Source organism: Callionymus lyra, chromosome 18 (genome assembly GCF_982586985.1).
Source record: "Callionymus lyra chromosome 18, fCalLyr1.hap1.1, whole genome shotgun sequence".
NCBI classification, from domain to species: domain Eukaryota; kingdom Metazoa; phylum Chordata; class Actinopteri; order Syngnathiformes; family Callionymidae; genus Callionymus; species Callionymus lyra.
Window position 1 is genome coordinate 3,696,054 of NC_141835.1, and position 16,660 is coordinate 3,712,713.

At 40.9% G+C, this 16,660-nt stretch overlaps 1 protein-coding gene across 2 annotated transcripts in view; it reads left to right on the top strand.

Annotated features, from left to right (window-relative positions):
- zfyve26 (zinc finger, FYVE domain containing 26) overlaps positions 1-16,660 on the top strand; it is a 48,481-nt gene that overhangs the window by 850 nt on the left and 30,971 nt on the right. For both annotated transcript variants that reach the window (XM_087779741.1, XM_087779742.1), the window contains exons 2-17: positions 1,411-1,664; positions 1,726-1,801; positions 4,546-4,632; positions 4,693-4,830; positions 8,119-8,449; positions 9,583-9,707; positions 9,765-9,929; positions 9,988-10,076; positions 11,474-11,619; positions 11,933-12,127; positions 12,910-13,464; positions 13,526-13,669; positions 13,763-13,902; positions 15,405-15,645; positions 15,703-15,960; positions 16,025-16,138. In XM_087779741.1, the coding sequence (XP_087635867.1) occupies positions 1,474-1,664; positions 1,726-1,801; positions 4,546-4,632; positions 4,693-4,830; positions 8,119-8,449; positions 9,583-9,707; positions 9,765-9,929; positions 9,988-10,076; positions 11,474-11,619; positions 11,933-12,127; positions 12,910-13,464; positions 13,526-13,669; positions 13,763-13,902; positions 15,405-15,645; positions 15,703-15,960; positions 16,025-16,138 (2,995 nt within the window). In that variant the 5' untranslated portion in view covers positions 1,411-1,473. The remainder of the gene's footprint in view (positions 1-1,410; positions 1,665-1,725; positions 1,802-4,545; positions 4,633-4,692; positions 4,831-8,118; positions 8,450-9,582; positions 9,708-9,764; positions 9,930-9,987; positions 10,077-11,473; positions 11,620-11,932; positions 12,128-12,909; positions 13,465-13,525; positions 13,670-13,762; positions 13,903-15,404; positions 15,646-15,702; positions 15,961-16,024; positions 16,139-16,660) is intronic.

Below are 16,660 nucleotides of genomic sequence, written 5' to 3' on the forward strand. Positions count from 1 at the left end.
TAACATTGAATTTAAAATATATTGTATAAAAGAACCACTAAAAATATGAAACAAATACCGATTTAAAAGTACAAAAATAAAGAAGGTAAAGGGAAGAATATATGAAGTTATAAGTAGAGTTGATCTGGTGATAACATTGTGTCGTTTAAATAAAGTTTCTAAAACTTTATTTAAACGACATCAGGACCACATAGACAGAGTCCACGTTTATAGAAAGATTTCTCAAAATTCTCTTCTTTCCATCCATCGTTCTTCTCTTCTTTCCATCCATCGTTCTTCTTCTTTCCATCCATCGTTCTTCTCTTCTTTCCATCCATCGTTCTTCTCTTCTGTCCATCCATCGTTCTTCTCTTCTTTCCATCCATCTTTCTTCTCTTCTTTCCATCCATCGTTCTTCTCTTCTTTCCATCCATCGTTCTTCTTCTTTCCATCCATCGTTCTTCTCTTCTTTCCATCCATCGTTCTTCTCTTCTTTCCATCCATCGTTCTTCTTCTTTCCATCCATCGTTCTTCTCTTCTTTCATCCATCTTTCTTCTCTTCTTTCCATCCATCTTTCTTCTCTTCTTTCCATCCATCGTTCTTCTCTTCTTTCCATCCATCGTTCTTCTCTTCTTTCCATCCATCGTTCTTCTCTTCTTTCCATCCATCGTTCTTCTCTTCTGTCCATCCATCGTTCTTCTCTTCTTTCCATCCATCGTTCTTCTCTTCTTTCCATCCATCGTTCTTCTCTTCTTTCCATCCATCGTTCTTCTCTTCTTTCCATCCATCGTTCTTCTCTTCTTCTCATCCATCGTTCTTCTCTTCTTTCCATCCATCGTTCTTCTCTTCTTTCCATCCATCGTTCTTCTCTTCTGTCCATCCATCGTTCTTCTCTTCTGTCCATCCATCGTTCTTCTCTTCTGTCCATCCATCGTTCTTCTCTTCTGTCCATCCATCGTTCTTCTCTTCTGTCCATCCATCGTTCTTCTCTTCTGTCCATCCATCGTTCTTCTCTTCTTTCCATCCATCGTTCTTCTCTTCTTTCCATCCATCGTTCTTCTCTTCTTTCCATCCATCGTTCTTCTCTTCTGTCCATCCATCGTTCTTCTCTTCTTTCCATCCATCGTTCTTCTCTTCTTTCCATCCATCGTTCTTCTCTTCTTTCCATCCATCGTTCTTCTCTTCTTTCCATCCATCGTTCTTCTCTTCTTCTCATCCATCGTTCTTCTCTTCTTTCCATCCATCGTTCTTCTCTTCTTTCCATCCATCGTTCTTCTCTTCTGTCCATCCATCGTTCTTCTCTTCTGTCCATCCATCGTTCTTCTCTTCTGTCCATCCATCGTTCTTCTCTTCTGTCCATCCATCGTTCTTCTCTTCTGTCCATCCATCGTTCTTCTCTTCTGTCCATCCATCGTTCTTCTCTTCTTCAGGCCGAGACGCGTCGGACGTCTCTGCCTGTGAGTTCCGTGGGTGGTGACCTTTGACCCGCAGCGATGCATCCGTTCGGCCGCGAGGCCGCGACCTCTCTGGAGGATCTGTTCCAGTTCTTCAAGAACTGCCTGCATCACGCCGAGTGGGAGCTGGCGAGCGCCTGCGTCCCTCAGCTGGTCCGGTCCGGGGGCCGGGTCTCCGAGGAGCTGAAGGACATCGTGCGAGCCATCGTGTGCGACCCCTACGACCTCCAGTGAGTCGCTGACCCCCGAGGAACCTTTGACCCCGGATGACGCCGGTTGTGTTGCTTTCAGGTGGCAGACTCTGGGCAGCGCTCACAGGCTCGCCTGGTTCTGGCTGCAGGTCCTGGAGAGATGGACGGACGAGAAGGTAACAGATCCACAGACGTGTTTCTGTAAGAATTAAATCTGGTCAAACTCATAAATAAATAATCATATCATCAAATCATACATAAAACACATAATATATACATAATACACACATACATAAAACACACATACATAAAACACACATACATAAAACACACATACATAAAACACATAATACACACATACATAAAACACATAATACACACATGCATAAAACACATAATACACACATACATAAAACACATAATACACACATGCATAAAACACATAATACACACATACATAAAACACATAATACACACATGCATAAAACACATAATACACACATGCATAAAACACATAATACACACATACATAAAACACATAATACACACATACATAAAACACATAATACACACATGCATAAAACACATAATACACACATACATAAAACACATAATACACACATACATAAAACACATAATACACACATACATAAAACACATAATACACACATACATAAAACACATAATACACACATACATAAAACACATAATACACACATGCATAAAACACATAATACACACATACATAAAACACATAATACATACATGCATAAAACACATAATACACACATACATAAAACACATAATACATACATGCATAAAACACATAATACACACATGCATAAAACACATAATACACACATACATAAAACACATAATACACACATGCATAAAACACATTATACACACATACATAAAACACATAATACACACATGCATAAAACATAATACACATACATAAAACACATAATACACACATGCATAAAACACATAATACACACATACATAAAACACATAATACACACATACATAAAACACATAATACACACATGCATAAAACACATAATACACACATACATAAAACACATAATACACACATACATAAAACACATAATACACACATACATAAAACACATAATACACACATACATAAAACACATAATACACACATACATAAAACACATAATACACACATGCATAAAACACATAATACACACATACATAAAACACATAATACATACATGCATAAAACACATAATACACACATACATAAAACACATAATACATACATGCATAAAACACATAATACACACATGCATAAAACACATAATACACACATACATAAAACACATAATACACACATGCATAAAACACATTATACACACATACATAAAACACATAATACACACATGCATAAAACATAATACACACATACATAAAACACATAATACACACATGCATAAAACACATAATACACACATACATAAAACACATAATACACACATGCATAAAACACATAATACACACATACATAAAACACATAATACATACATGCATAAAACACATAATACACACATACATAAAACACATAATACACACATGCATAAAACACATAATACACACATACATAAAACACATAATACACACATACATAAAACACATAATACACACATGCATAAAACACATAATACACACATACATAAAACACATAATACACACATACATAAAACACATAATACACACATGCATAAAACACATAATACACACATGCATAAAACACATAATACACACATGCATAAAACACATAATACACACATGCATAAAACACATAATACACACATACATAAAACACATAATACACACATACATAAAACACATAATACATACATACATAAAACACATAATACATACAAAATACACATCAAATCATAAATAAATAAATCTGGTCAAACTCATAAACAAAAGTTCTTGTGTTTTCTGTCCAATGCATTGATTTCAAACTCATTTTAATGTTTTAAAGGTTTTATCTTTGCTTGATACAAATAATGAAGTACGTGTGTGTGTGTGTAAATATATATGTGTTGCTATGAGTGTAGTTATTGTGTATTTATATGTGTAGAAATATTTGGCCTAAAACTAAAGAATCATTAAAAAAAGGGAAAGAAATTTCTTTTTTCAAACTTTAGGCTTTTGTTATTTTTTCTTTTTGTTTGGGTTTATTTGTGTTGTATGTACAAATAACCACATTTTTTAAAATAAATTCATTAAACGTATCGAACTTTTTGCCCAAAAACAGTGAATCAGTTTAGTTTTGTTCTTAAAAGATAAAAGTTCTTAAAAGACACGATGGACACGTCACTGTCGTATAAATACAACATAAAACTAGTTGCTCTTTTAAATCAAACTCAACGAGTGACTTCCTTTTTTGAGTATTGTTTTGATTGTTTAAGCGCTTTGTGACCCTGGTCTCGAAAAGCGCTATATAAATAAATATTACTTACTTACTTACTTCAATGTAAAATACAATCTGGGTCACGTTGAGAACAAAAGGTTCTTTCGTGTTTACAATTATTTTAAATCAAAATTTAATTTGTTTTCTCTGCTTTGATAAATAATGTAGCATGTGTGTGTGTGTGTGTGTGTATATAGTATGTATTGATGTAAGTGTGTATTTATTGTGTATTTATGTGGATATTTGTGTAGAAATATTCATCAATTTGCTACAAACTGAATAATAATTTAAAAACTTTTTAAAACTTTTTTCCATTTGGGTTTATTTCTATTTACATATTTTATATCTATAAATAACAACGCATAAATTATTTGAAATTGTATATTTTATTTTATTGTCTTAAATCCTTCAGTTCCACACGAGTATTTAAACACGAACGTAAACGTTGAAGTATCTGCTCGTCCTCAGCTCTCCTCGAACACGCGGCAGGAGCTGGAGTTCCTGCTGCTGCTGGAGGACCTGCAGTCTGAGGGCATCTCTGAGACCATCCTCAAGGTGTGTCAGTGGTGTTTGAAGTACTCGGTGGTATCTCTTGAAATACTACCTTCTCTCCAGGAGCTGCACAAGGCGTTCCTCAACACGGCGGTGGCGGACGCGGCGAGGACGGCGAGCTTCGCCGTGGTTTCCTGCCTCCAGACTCTGCTGGAGAAGAAACTTCCTGGACTCGCTCACTCGCTCACACACTTCCTGCAGGTGAAGCTGTTTTAAATTCAATGTATAAATGTTTGTATATAAATGTCTCCAGACACGACCAACAGAGCACCGATCTACTGGATCAAACTCTCAACCAATCATGTGAAGCGTGGACGATCATGTGACCAACATTTTTATATTTAATTAAAAAGCCTACAAATAAATAAATCTCAAATTTGAAGTTATTATTTTTTAATTATTGGAACTAGAATATAATATTTATTCATTTAAAAACAAACAAATTATATAATTAAATAATTAAAAACACAAACAAACAAATTCAACCTTTAATATAGAAAATATAAAAAAGTTTTTTTAAAGCTTACAAAAAACAGAAGTTAATAAAGTTTTTTCAAAGCTTTAGAAAAAAGAAATTAATAAAGTTTTTTCAAAGCTTAAAAAAAGAAATGAATAAAGTTTTTTCAAAGCTTAAAAAAAGACATTTATAAAGTTTTTTCAAAACTTGAAAAAAAGAAGTTAATTAAGTTTTTTCAAAGCTTTCAAAAAAAAGACATTTATAAAGTTTTTTCAAAGCTTAAAAAAAAAGACATTTATAAAGTTTTTTCAAAACTTAAAAAAAAAAGAAATTAATAAAGTTTTTTCAAAGCTTTAAAAAAGGAAATTAATAAAGTTTTTTTTAAGGCTTTAATAAACATTTATGAATAAAGTTTTTTCAAAGCTTTCATAAAAAAGTGTCAACAGTTCACTAATCATCACTAACTTGACTCTCATCACTAACTTGACTCTCACTAACTTAACTCTCATCACTAACTTGACTCTCACTAACTTAACTCTCATCACTAACTTGACTCTCACTAACTTAACTCTCATCACTAACTTGACTCTCATCACTAACTTGACTCTCATCACTAACTTGACTCTCATCACTAACTTGACTCTCATCACTAACTTGACTCTCACTAACTTAACTCTCATCATTAACTTGACTCTCATCACTAACTTGACTCTCATCACTAACTTGACTCTCACTAACTTGACTCTCATCACTAACTTGACTCTCATCACTAACTTGACTCTCATCACTAACTTGACTCTCATCACTAACTTGACTCTCATCACTAACTTAACTCTCATCACTAACTTAACTCTCGTCACTAACTTAACTCTCATCACTAACTTGACTCTCATCACTAACTTGACTCTCATCACTAACTTAACTCTCGTCACTAACTTGACTCTCATCACTAACTTGACTCTCATCACTAACTTGACTCTCATCACTAACTTGACTCTCATCACTAACTTGACTCTCACTAACTTAACTCTCATCACTAACTTAACTCTCGTCACTAACTTGACTCTCATCACTAACTTGACTCTCATCACTAACTTGACTCTCATCACTAACTTCACTCTCGTCACTAACTTGACTCTCACTAACTTAACTCTCATCACTAACTTGACTCTCATCACTAACTTGACTCTCATCACTAACTTAACTCTCATCACTAACTTGACTCTCATCACTAACTTGACTCTCATCACTAACTTGACTCTCATCACTAACTTAACTCTCATCACTAACTTGACTCTCATCACTAACTTGACTCTCATCACTAACTTGACTCTCATCACTAACTTGACTCTCATCACTAACTTGACTCTCATCACTAACTTAACTCTCGTCACTAACTTGACTCTCACTAACTTGACTCTCATCACTAACTTAACTCTCGTCACTAACTTAACTCTCGTCACTAACTTGACTCTCACTAACTTGACTCTCACTAACTTGACTCTCATCACTAACTTAACTCTCATCACTAACTTGACTCTCATCACTAACTTGACTCTCATCACTAACTTAACTCTCATCACTAACTTGACTCTCATCACTAACTTAACTCTCATCACTAACTTGACTCTCACTAACTTGACTCTCATCACTAACTTGACTCTCATCACTAACTTGACTCTCATCACTAACTTGACTCTCATCACTAACTTGACTCTCATCACTAACTTGACTCTCATCACTAACTTGACTCTCACTAACTTGACTCTCATCACTAACTTGACTCTCATCACTAACTTCACTCTCACTAACTTGACTCTCATCACTAACTTGACTCTCATCACTAACTTGACTCTCATCACTAACTTGACTCTCATCACTAACTTCACTCTCACTAACTTGACTCTCATCACTAACTTAACTCTCATCACTAACTTGACTCTCATCGCTAACTTGACTCTCATCACTAACTTGACTCTCATCACTAACTTGACTCTCATCACTAACTTGACTCTCATCACTAACTTAACTCTCATCGCTAACTTGACTCTCATCGCTAACTTGACTCTCATCGCTAACTTAACTCTCATCACTAACTTAACTCTCGTCACTAACTTAACTCTCATCACTAACTTGACTCTCATCACTAACTTAACTCTCATCACTAACTTAACTCTCATCACTAACTTAACTCTCATCACTAACTTGACTCTCATCACTAACTTGACTCTCGTCACTAACTTGACTCTCATCACTAACTTGACTCTCATCACTAACTTGACTCTCATCACTAACTTGACTCTCATCACTAACTTAACTCTCATCACTAACTTAACTCTCATCACTAACTTGACTCTCACTAACTTAACTCTCATCACTAACTTGACTCTCATCACTAACTTGACTCTCATCACTAACTTGACTCTCATCACTAACTTGACTCTCGTCACTAACTTAACTCTCATCACTAACTTGACTCTCATCACTAACTTAACTCTCGTCACTAACTTGACTCTCATCACTAACTTGACTCTCATCACTAACTTGACTCTCGTCACTAACTTAACTCTCATCACTAACTTAACTCTCATCACTAACTTGACTCTCATCACTAACTTGACTCTCATCACTAACTTGACTCTCATCACTAACTTGACTCTCACTAACTTAACTCTCGTCACTAACTTAACTCTCATCACTAACTTAACTCTCATCACTAACTTAACTCTCATCACTAACTTGACTCTCATCACTAACTTAACTCTCGTCACTAACTTAACTCTCATCACTAACTTGACTCTCATCACTAACTTAACTCTCGTCACTAACTTAACTCTCATCACTAACTTGACTCTCATCACTAACTTAACTCTCGTCACTAACTTAACTCTCGTCACTAACTTAACTCTCGTCACTAACTTAACTCTCATCACTAACTTGACTCTCATCACTAACTTAACTCTCATCACTAACTTGACTCTCATCACTAACTTGACTCTCATCACTAACTTGACTCTCTAACTCTCTCACAGGACAAGTCCTTCCCAGACGACCAGCGCCTCCAGCAGTCCTTCCTGCAGCACCTGCAGAAGAAGCTGTCCAGGTCTGAGCGCCGCTGTGAGCACGACTGGGTCGACGAGGTCTACGCTGTGCTCGCCGTCACGCCGCTGACCTCCGGCGGCGCCGCTCAGTTCGAGGCGCTGTGTGAGACGCTGTGGGCCGCCAGAGACGGACCCCTGAAGGAGGAGCGGGTCCTGGGGTCACTGCTCAGACCTCAGTCCCACTCCCTGGTGACCTCGTACTGCTCCACGGCTCTGAGGCTGCAGAGAGACCAGGTCCTGAGGAGCGCCCCGGACACACCAGGTACTAGAAGATCCTGTTCAGTGATGAAGTGAGTCTGGACTTCAGTTCCAGTCATTGTTTGTCATGTTAGTGACTGTGAAGTGAAATAAGTCACTAACTAGTTACTACTTATGTTAGTTATTAGTTACAAATGACTAAAAGTACTGAATGACACATATACATATACACACACAAATACACACACACAAACACAAACACACACACATACACACTCACTCACACTCATACACACATTAATATGTCCTGTAACACACATACAAAAAACACACTAACCTTTACACACACACTTACGCACACAAACAAACTTATACAAACACACACACATATACAAACACATACACTTTCAGATATACACACGCATACAAACACACATTCATACACATGGACACACACACATACTCGCATAAACACACTTATACAATTACACATATACAAACACAGACACGCATACACACACACACTCACACACAAACACACTCACACAAACACACACACTCACACAAACACACACATATACAAACAAACACTCACACACTCATTCAAACACACACAAACATACAAACATGTACACACACATATACATATACAAACAGACGCACACATATACAAACAATCACACACTCATACAAACAAACGCACACATATACAAACAATCACACACTCATACAAACAAACACACACATATACAAACAATCACACACTCATACAAACAAACACACACATATACAAACAATCACACACTCATACAAACAAACACACATATATACAAACAATCACACACTCATACAAACAAACACACACATATACAAACAATCACACACTCATACAAACAAACACACACATATACAAACAAACACACACATACAAACAAACACACACATATACAAACAAACACACACATATACAAACAATCACACACATATACAAACAATCACACACTCGTCAAACTCACGTGTGTGTCACGTGTGTGTCACGTGTGTGTCGTGTGTGTCACGTGTGTGTCGTGTGTGTCACGTGTGTGTCACGTGTGTGTCACGTGTGTCGTGTGTGTCACGTGTGTGTCACGTGTGTGTCACGTGTGTGTCACGTGTGTGTCACGTGTGTGTCACGTGTGTGTCGTGTGTGTCCTTCAGTTCCTCTGCCTGAGACGGAGAAGCTGATCCTCAGTCTGTGCCTCCATGAAGATCGAGGCTCAGTTTGGAAGATGCTCTTCTTCGAGTGTCTCAACAGCGGCAAACACTTCCTGGAACAAGTGCTGGTGGGTTCAGGTCATGTTGAGGGACCCGGAGATGAATCCACTAACAGGTTCTCGTAGATCACGGCTCTGGACCTGGTGAAGAACCAGGACTTCTCTCAGCTCCGGCCCCTGCTGAGCTCAGAGTTCCAGCCTCTGTGTCGCCTGGTTCTGCTGCTGGGCTGGACCCAGTGTCGCAGCCTGAGCTCGGCCCAGACGCTGCTGCAGATCCTTCACCACCAGCAGGTCCGTCTCACGGTTCTGATCCGTCACACACCGTGTCTTACACTGATGATGCCTTCAGGCGCCGGCCAGTGACTCGGTGCTGAGGGACTTCGCAGACCTGCTGTCGTCCCAGCTGTGGGTCCTGGAGTGGTGCCAGAAGAACAACCCGTGAGTCTTCAGATGTTGATCCGTCGTGTTATCATATGATGTCCTGATGTTATCTTGAGATCTTTAAGGTCACGTGACTTTCTTCAGCTTCACTATGAAGTTCTGAATGTTTCATGAGGCTGTGATGCGTTCAGGCTCCTGGTAAGAAAACATTATCTTCTAAAGACATGTGTCTCCAGAGAGATCTATACAAATGTTTCATGAGGTCGTGATGCGTTCAGGCTCCTGGTGAGAAAACAGTATCTTCTAAAGACATGTGTCTCCAGAGAGATCTATACAAATGTTTCATGAGGTCGTGATGCGTTCAGGCTCCTGGTAAGAAAACAGTATCTTCTAAAGACATGTGTCTCCAGAGAGATCTATACAAATGTTTCATGAGGTCGTGATGCGTTCAGGCTCCTGGTAAGAAAACAGTATCTTCTAAAGACATGTGTCTCCAGAGAGATCTATACAAATGTTTCATGAGGTCGTGATGCGTTCAGGCTCCTGGTAAGAAAACAGTATTTTCTAAAGACATGTGTCTCCAGAGAGATCTATACAAATGTTTCATGAGGTCGTGATGCGTTCAGGCTCCTGGTGAGAAAACAGTACCTTCTAAAGACATGTGTCTCCAGAGAGATCTATACAAATGTTTCATGAGGTCGTGATGCGTTCAGGCTCCTGGTAAGAAAACAGTATCTTCTAAAGACATGTGTCTCCAGAGAGATCTATACAAATGTTTCATGAGGTCGTGATGCGTTCAGGCTCCTGGTAAGAAAACAGTATTTTCTAAAGACATGTGTCTCCAGAGAGATCTATACAAATGTTTCATGAGGTCGTGATGCGTTCAGGCTCCTGGTAAGAAAACAGTATTTTCTAAGGACATGTGTCTCCAGAGAGATCTATACAAATGTTTCATGAGGTCGTGATGCGTTCAGGCTCCTGGTAAGAAAACAGTATTTTCTAAGGACATGTGTCTCCAGAGAGATCTATACAAATGTTTCATGAGGTCGTGATGCGTTCAGGCTCCTGGTAAGAAAACAGTATCTTCTAAAGACATGTGTCTCCAGAGAGATCTATACAAATGTTTCATGAGGTCGTGATGCGTTCAGGCTCCTGGTAAGAAAACAGTATCTTCTAAAGACATGTGTCTCCAGAGAGATCTATACAAATGTTTCATGAGGTCGTGATGCGTTCAGGCTCCTGGTAAGAAAACAGTACCTTCTAAAGACATGTGTCTCCAGAGAGATCTATACAAATGTTTCATGAGGTCGTGATGCGTTCAGGCTCCTGGTAAGAAAACAGTACCTTCTAAAGACATGTGTCTCCAGAGAGATCTATACAAATGTTTCATGAGGTCGTGATGCGTTCAGGCTCCTGGTAAGAAAACAGTACCTTCTAAAGACATGTGTCTTCAGGGGGATCAGCAGCGAGGCCGTCCTGACTCAGCTTCACACTCTGGACACTCACTCGTCTCTGTACCTGCTGCACGTCCTCACTCCTCTGGCTGAGTACGAGGAGCGACGGATCCTGGATCTGCTTCAGCAGAACTCCTGCGGCGCCGGTGAGGACGTGGACCTCCCTCTGACCCTCTGACCCTCTGACCCCTCTGACCCTCTGACCCCTCTGACCCTCTGACCCTCTGACCCCTCTGACCCTCTGACCCCTCTGACCCTCTGACCCTCTGACCCCTCTGACCCTCTAACTCTCTGACCCTCTGATCCCTCTGACACTCTGACCCTCTGACCCTCTGACCCTCTGACCCTCTGACCCCTCTGACCCTCTGACCCCTCTGACCCTCTAACTCTCTGACCCTCTGACCCCTCTGACCCCTCTGACCCTCTGACCCTCTGACCCTCTGACCCTCTGGTTCACAGACGCCTCCGAGGCCATGTGTGCTCCTGGTGTCCAGAAGAACGTGGTTCTGTTCCAGGGCTTCTGTGCCATGAAGTACGCGATCTACGCTCTCTGTGTGAACGCACACCAGCACCAGCACTGTGACCAGTGCTCTGGTTCTGAAGCGCAGCAGCCGTCGGAACCGGACCAGAACCAACCCTCGCCGTCCTCTGAAGGTTCTTTTCATTCTCATCGTCCAGATGTTGGGATTGAGATGGAAAAACTAACATCTATATTTATAGACCATCAACGCTCATGTTGCTATGGCGACTTACAAATATGTCAGGGTTTAACCCTTGTTGTCTCAGGGTCAAGGGGACCCGAAGGCCTGAAAACAAATGTGTTTGTGGTATCCCTTGCGTTGTCTCAGGGTCAAGGGGACCCGAAGGCCTGAAAACAAATGTGTTTGTGGTATCCCTTGTGTTGTCTCGGGGTCAAGGGGACCCGAACACAAATGTGTTTGTGGTATCCCTTGTGTTGTCTCGGGGTCAAGGGGACCCGAACACAAATGTGTTTGTGATATCCCTTGCGTTGTCTCAGGGTCAAGGGGACCCGAACACAAATGTGTTTGTGGTATCCCTTGTGTTGTCTCTGGGTCAAGATGACGACAACACATTTGTTTACGGGATCCGGGTCACCTTGACCCCTCAGACAACACAAGGGTAAAGATAAGAAACAGTGACTTACAATGAGAGAAAAACTAGGGTTTGAAGTAAATGAAGTTTTCCTGGAAATGTGACATTCATTGATAATTAATAAAGTTAATACAGTTTGTTAAATACATAAATAATATATATATATAAATGTAAAAAAAGTGTGACCCTCGGATATAAACAAACGGCAAACTTAGGTTTTTGTGTTTTTCTCTAAGAACAGATTTTTCACTCGGTAAACATTCAGTGATCAATAATCAATAATCAAATGCTTTAAGTTCAATGATCTTCGATGTTCCTCACAGACTCACGGTTCCAGCACTACCTGAGCGAGTGTCAGCTCTACCTGGAAGCTGTTCCCGCCATGTTCCGCCTGGAGCTCCTGGAAAGCATCTTCTCGCTCCTCTTCCTGTCCAGCTCCGACTTCTCCCTGCAGACCCCCAGTGAAGGTCCAGGAGGACTCGGTCCAGGAGGACTCGACCCCGGTGACGCGGCTCAGACGGTCGACGGCGTCAGGTCCGTCCCGACCGAGCGCCCCGGGTCACCGGCGCCGCTGCACCCGTCCTACCTGGACCTCGGGCACCTGGTCGGCGGGTGCCGGGGGTTCCTGGCCGACGTGCCGGCCATGGAGGGGTTCCTGAAGCTGCTGAAGGAGGGTCTGGAGGGCATGAGCGCCGTGGCCCAGCAGGACCTGGAGGGCTTCGGGCGAGCCTTCCAGAGGGAGGCGGACGTGGCCGAGAGTCTGGGCTGCACCGTCACGGCCCAGACCTTCGGGGCGCGACTGCAGAGGTTGTCCAAGCGTCACGCCGAGGCCCAGTGGAGGCTGCAGGTCGTGCGCCGGAACCAGGACCACCAGAACCGTGAGACGCCGACGCTTTGTGGTTCAACGAGTGGAAGAAAAGAGGGATTTTCTTCTTTCAGGGTCCGAGCATCTGGTCCGGACCTCGGCGCCGCTCGTGTCCGGCGAAGACGTGAGACGCAGCAAGAGTCTGAAGCGGAGGAAGAAACCAGGAAGACGCTCCTCCGTGGAGAAGAAGAACGAAGAGGTCGGCACGAGCGCTTCAGGTCAGTGTTGCCACGGTTACTGAGGACCAGTCACCTGGTTACTAAGTTAACTGGTTTAGGTCAGTCCTCAGTGTTTCATCTCTTGATTGTCAGACGGAGCAGCAGGTTCTGCAGAAGTGGACGTTGAACACGGAGACGTTCCTCACACTTGGCTGGTTCCTGCCATGTTGTCTCCTCCAGAGTCGCTGCTCATCTCCTGCATCCGCAGAGGAAACTTCACGGAGGCTCGACAGGTGAGAAACTGTCTGTCTGTCACTCAGTGTCTGTCCGTCTGTCCGTCCGTCCGTCCGTCCGTGAAGCACTTCCTTCCTTCCTTCCTTTCTTTAGTTTCTTTCTTTCTTCCTTCCTTCCTTCCTTTCTTTAGTTTCTTTCTTTCTTCCTTCCTTCCTTCCTTTCTTTAGTTTCTTTCTTTCTTCCTTCCTTCCTTCCTTTCTTTAGTTTCTTTCTTTCTTCCTTCCTTCCTTCCTTTCTTTAGTTTCTTTCTTTCTTTCTTCCTTCCTTCCTTCCTTTCTTTAGTTTCTTTCTTTCTTTCTTCCTTCCTTCCTTCCTTTCTTTAGTTTCTTTCTTTCTTTCTTCCTTCCTTCCTTCCTTTCTTTAGTTTCTTTCTTTCTTTCTTCCTTCCTTCCTTCCTTTCTTTAGTTTCTTTCTTTCTTTCTTTCTTCCTTCCTTCCTTCCTTTCTTTAGTTTCTTTCTTTCTTTCCTCCCTTCCTTCCTTCCTTCCTTTCTTTAGTTTCTTTCTTTCTTTCCTCCCTTCCTTCCTTCCTTCCTTTCTTTAGTTTCTTTCTTTCTTTCTTTCCTCCCTTCCTTCCTTCCTTCCTTTCTTTAGTTTCTTTCTTTCTTTCTTTCCTCCCTTTCTTCCTTCCTTCCTTTCTTTAGTTTCTTTCTTTCTTTCTTTCCTCCCTTTCTTCCTTCCTTCCTTCTTCCTTTCTTTCCTCCCTTTCTTTCTTTCTTCCTTTCTTCCTTCCTTTCTTCCTTCCTCCTTCCTTTCTTTATTCTGTTCTTTCCTTCCTTCCTTCCTTCCTTCCTTTCTTTCTTTAGATCCTTTCTTTCTTTCTTTCCTTCCTTCCTTCCTTCCTTTCTTTAGATCCTTTCTTTCTTTCTTTCCTTCCTTTCTTCCTTCCTTCTTCCTTTCTTTCCTTCCTTTCTTCCTTCCTTCCTTCCTTCCTTCCTTCCTTCCTTCCTTCCTTCCTTTCTTTAGATCCTTTCTTCCGTTCTTTCCTTCCTTCCTTCCTTTGTTTAGATCCTTTCTTCCTTTCCTTTCCTTCCTTTCTTCCTTCCTTCTTCCTTTCTTTCCTTCCTTCCTTCCTTCCTTTCTTTAGATCCTTTCTTTCTTTCTTTCCTTCCTTTCTTCCTTCCTTCTTCCTTTCTTTCCTTCCTTCCTTTCTTTCCTTCCTTCCTTCCTTCCTTTCTTTAGTTCCTTTTATTTCTTTTTTCCTTCCTTCCTTCCTTCCATATAGAAAATATTTAATTAAATTATTTAATAATAATATATTATTTGTCAAATTAAATTTTTTTTACACATAGAGTTTGATATTTTAAATCCAATAATTCAAAAATAATTTCTTTAAATTCAACATAAAAGTGTAATAGTTTTAAATGATTTGATTGTTTTTCTGTTCAATAGAAACAAAATTCAAATGTTTAAAATAAATAAAGAATTGTTTGTAAAAACAACATTTAATTAAAAAACATTTTAAAGCCACATTGATTGAATAATTGATTGATCTCTCCTCAGGTGTCTCTGGTCTTCGACCTGGAGTCGTCGTCCAGCTGTGGCGAGCTGATCTTCATGGAGCGCTACAAGGACGTCCTGCTGGATCTGGCCAAGGTGGAGCAGAAGATGGAGAGTCAGTCCATGTCCTCGTCCTCCTCGTCCTCCGAGGGCCCGGGGGCCGCGGCGCCGGTGCCGGGCCGGAGTCGACTGGGCAGCAGTGGACGCTCCACCCTGCAGGCCATCGGGAGCGCTGCGGCCGCAGGTGAGCCTCTGAACTTTGACCCCGACCTCAGACCGATGGACCGTCCCCGTGTCGTAGGCGTGGCCTTCTACTCCATCTCCGACATCGCCGACCGCCTGCTGAGCACCCCCGCCTGCCCCATGCCGTCCTTGGAAGAGACCTACTGGAGCCACAGGTTCTCCTCCGACCCGGCGGTCTCCAGACTCCTGGAGGAGCTGAGCCCGGCGGCCATGGCGACCTTCGACCTGGCCTGCTGCCACTGCCAGCTGTGGAGGACGTCGCGGCAGATGCTGGACATGGCGGAGCGACGCCTCAACACCAGCCTGGAGACTCGAGGTGAGAACGGAAGCCAGTGCGTCGTGGATGTTTGTCGATAAAGTTTTATTTAAATCTCCTCCAGGAGTGAAAGTGGCCTCGAGAGGATCCGGTTCTCAGGGGATCTGTGGCTTCCCAGTGGTTCTACAACAGATGAACAAGATCCTCAACCACTGCGGCTCCAACAAGAACAAACCAGGTGAGGCGCCTCAGACGCTGAAGTGACCCCTGGAGGTCAGAGTTCAACCAGAGATTCTCTCTTGTATTTGCATAAGATTCTTCTCTGTTGACGACTTGAATTCTTCTTGTTTTTTTATTATTTTCTGCACCTTTGTCAATATTTACAATACTGTAAACTACTAATATTACTTCAAATACTGTAAACTACTTATACTAATTAAAATACTGTAAACTACTCATACTACTTAAAATACTAATAATACTACCAATATTAATTAAAATACTGTAAATTACTAATACTACTTAAAATACTAATAATACTACTAATATTGCTTAAAATACTAATAATGCTTAAAATACTAACAATACTATTAAACAAATTAAAATACTGTAAACTACTAATACTGCTTAAAATACTAATAATACTACTAATATTGCTTGAAATACTAATAATACTACTAATATTGCTTGAAATTCTAATAATACTACTAACACTAATTAAAAAACTGTAAACTACTAAATGTTCAAGTCACATCAGATG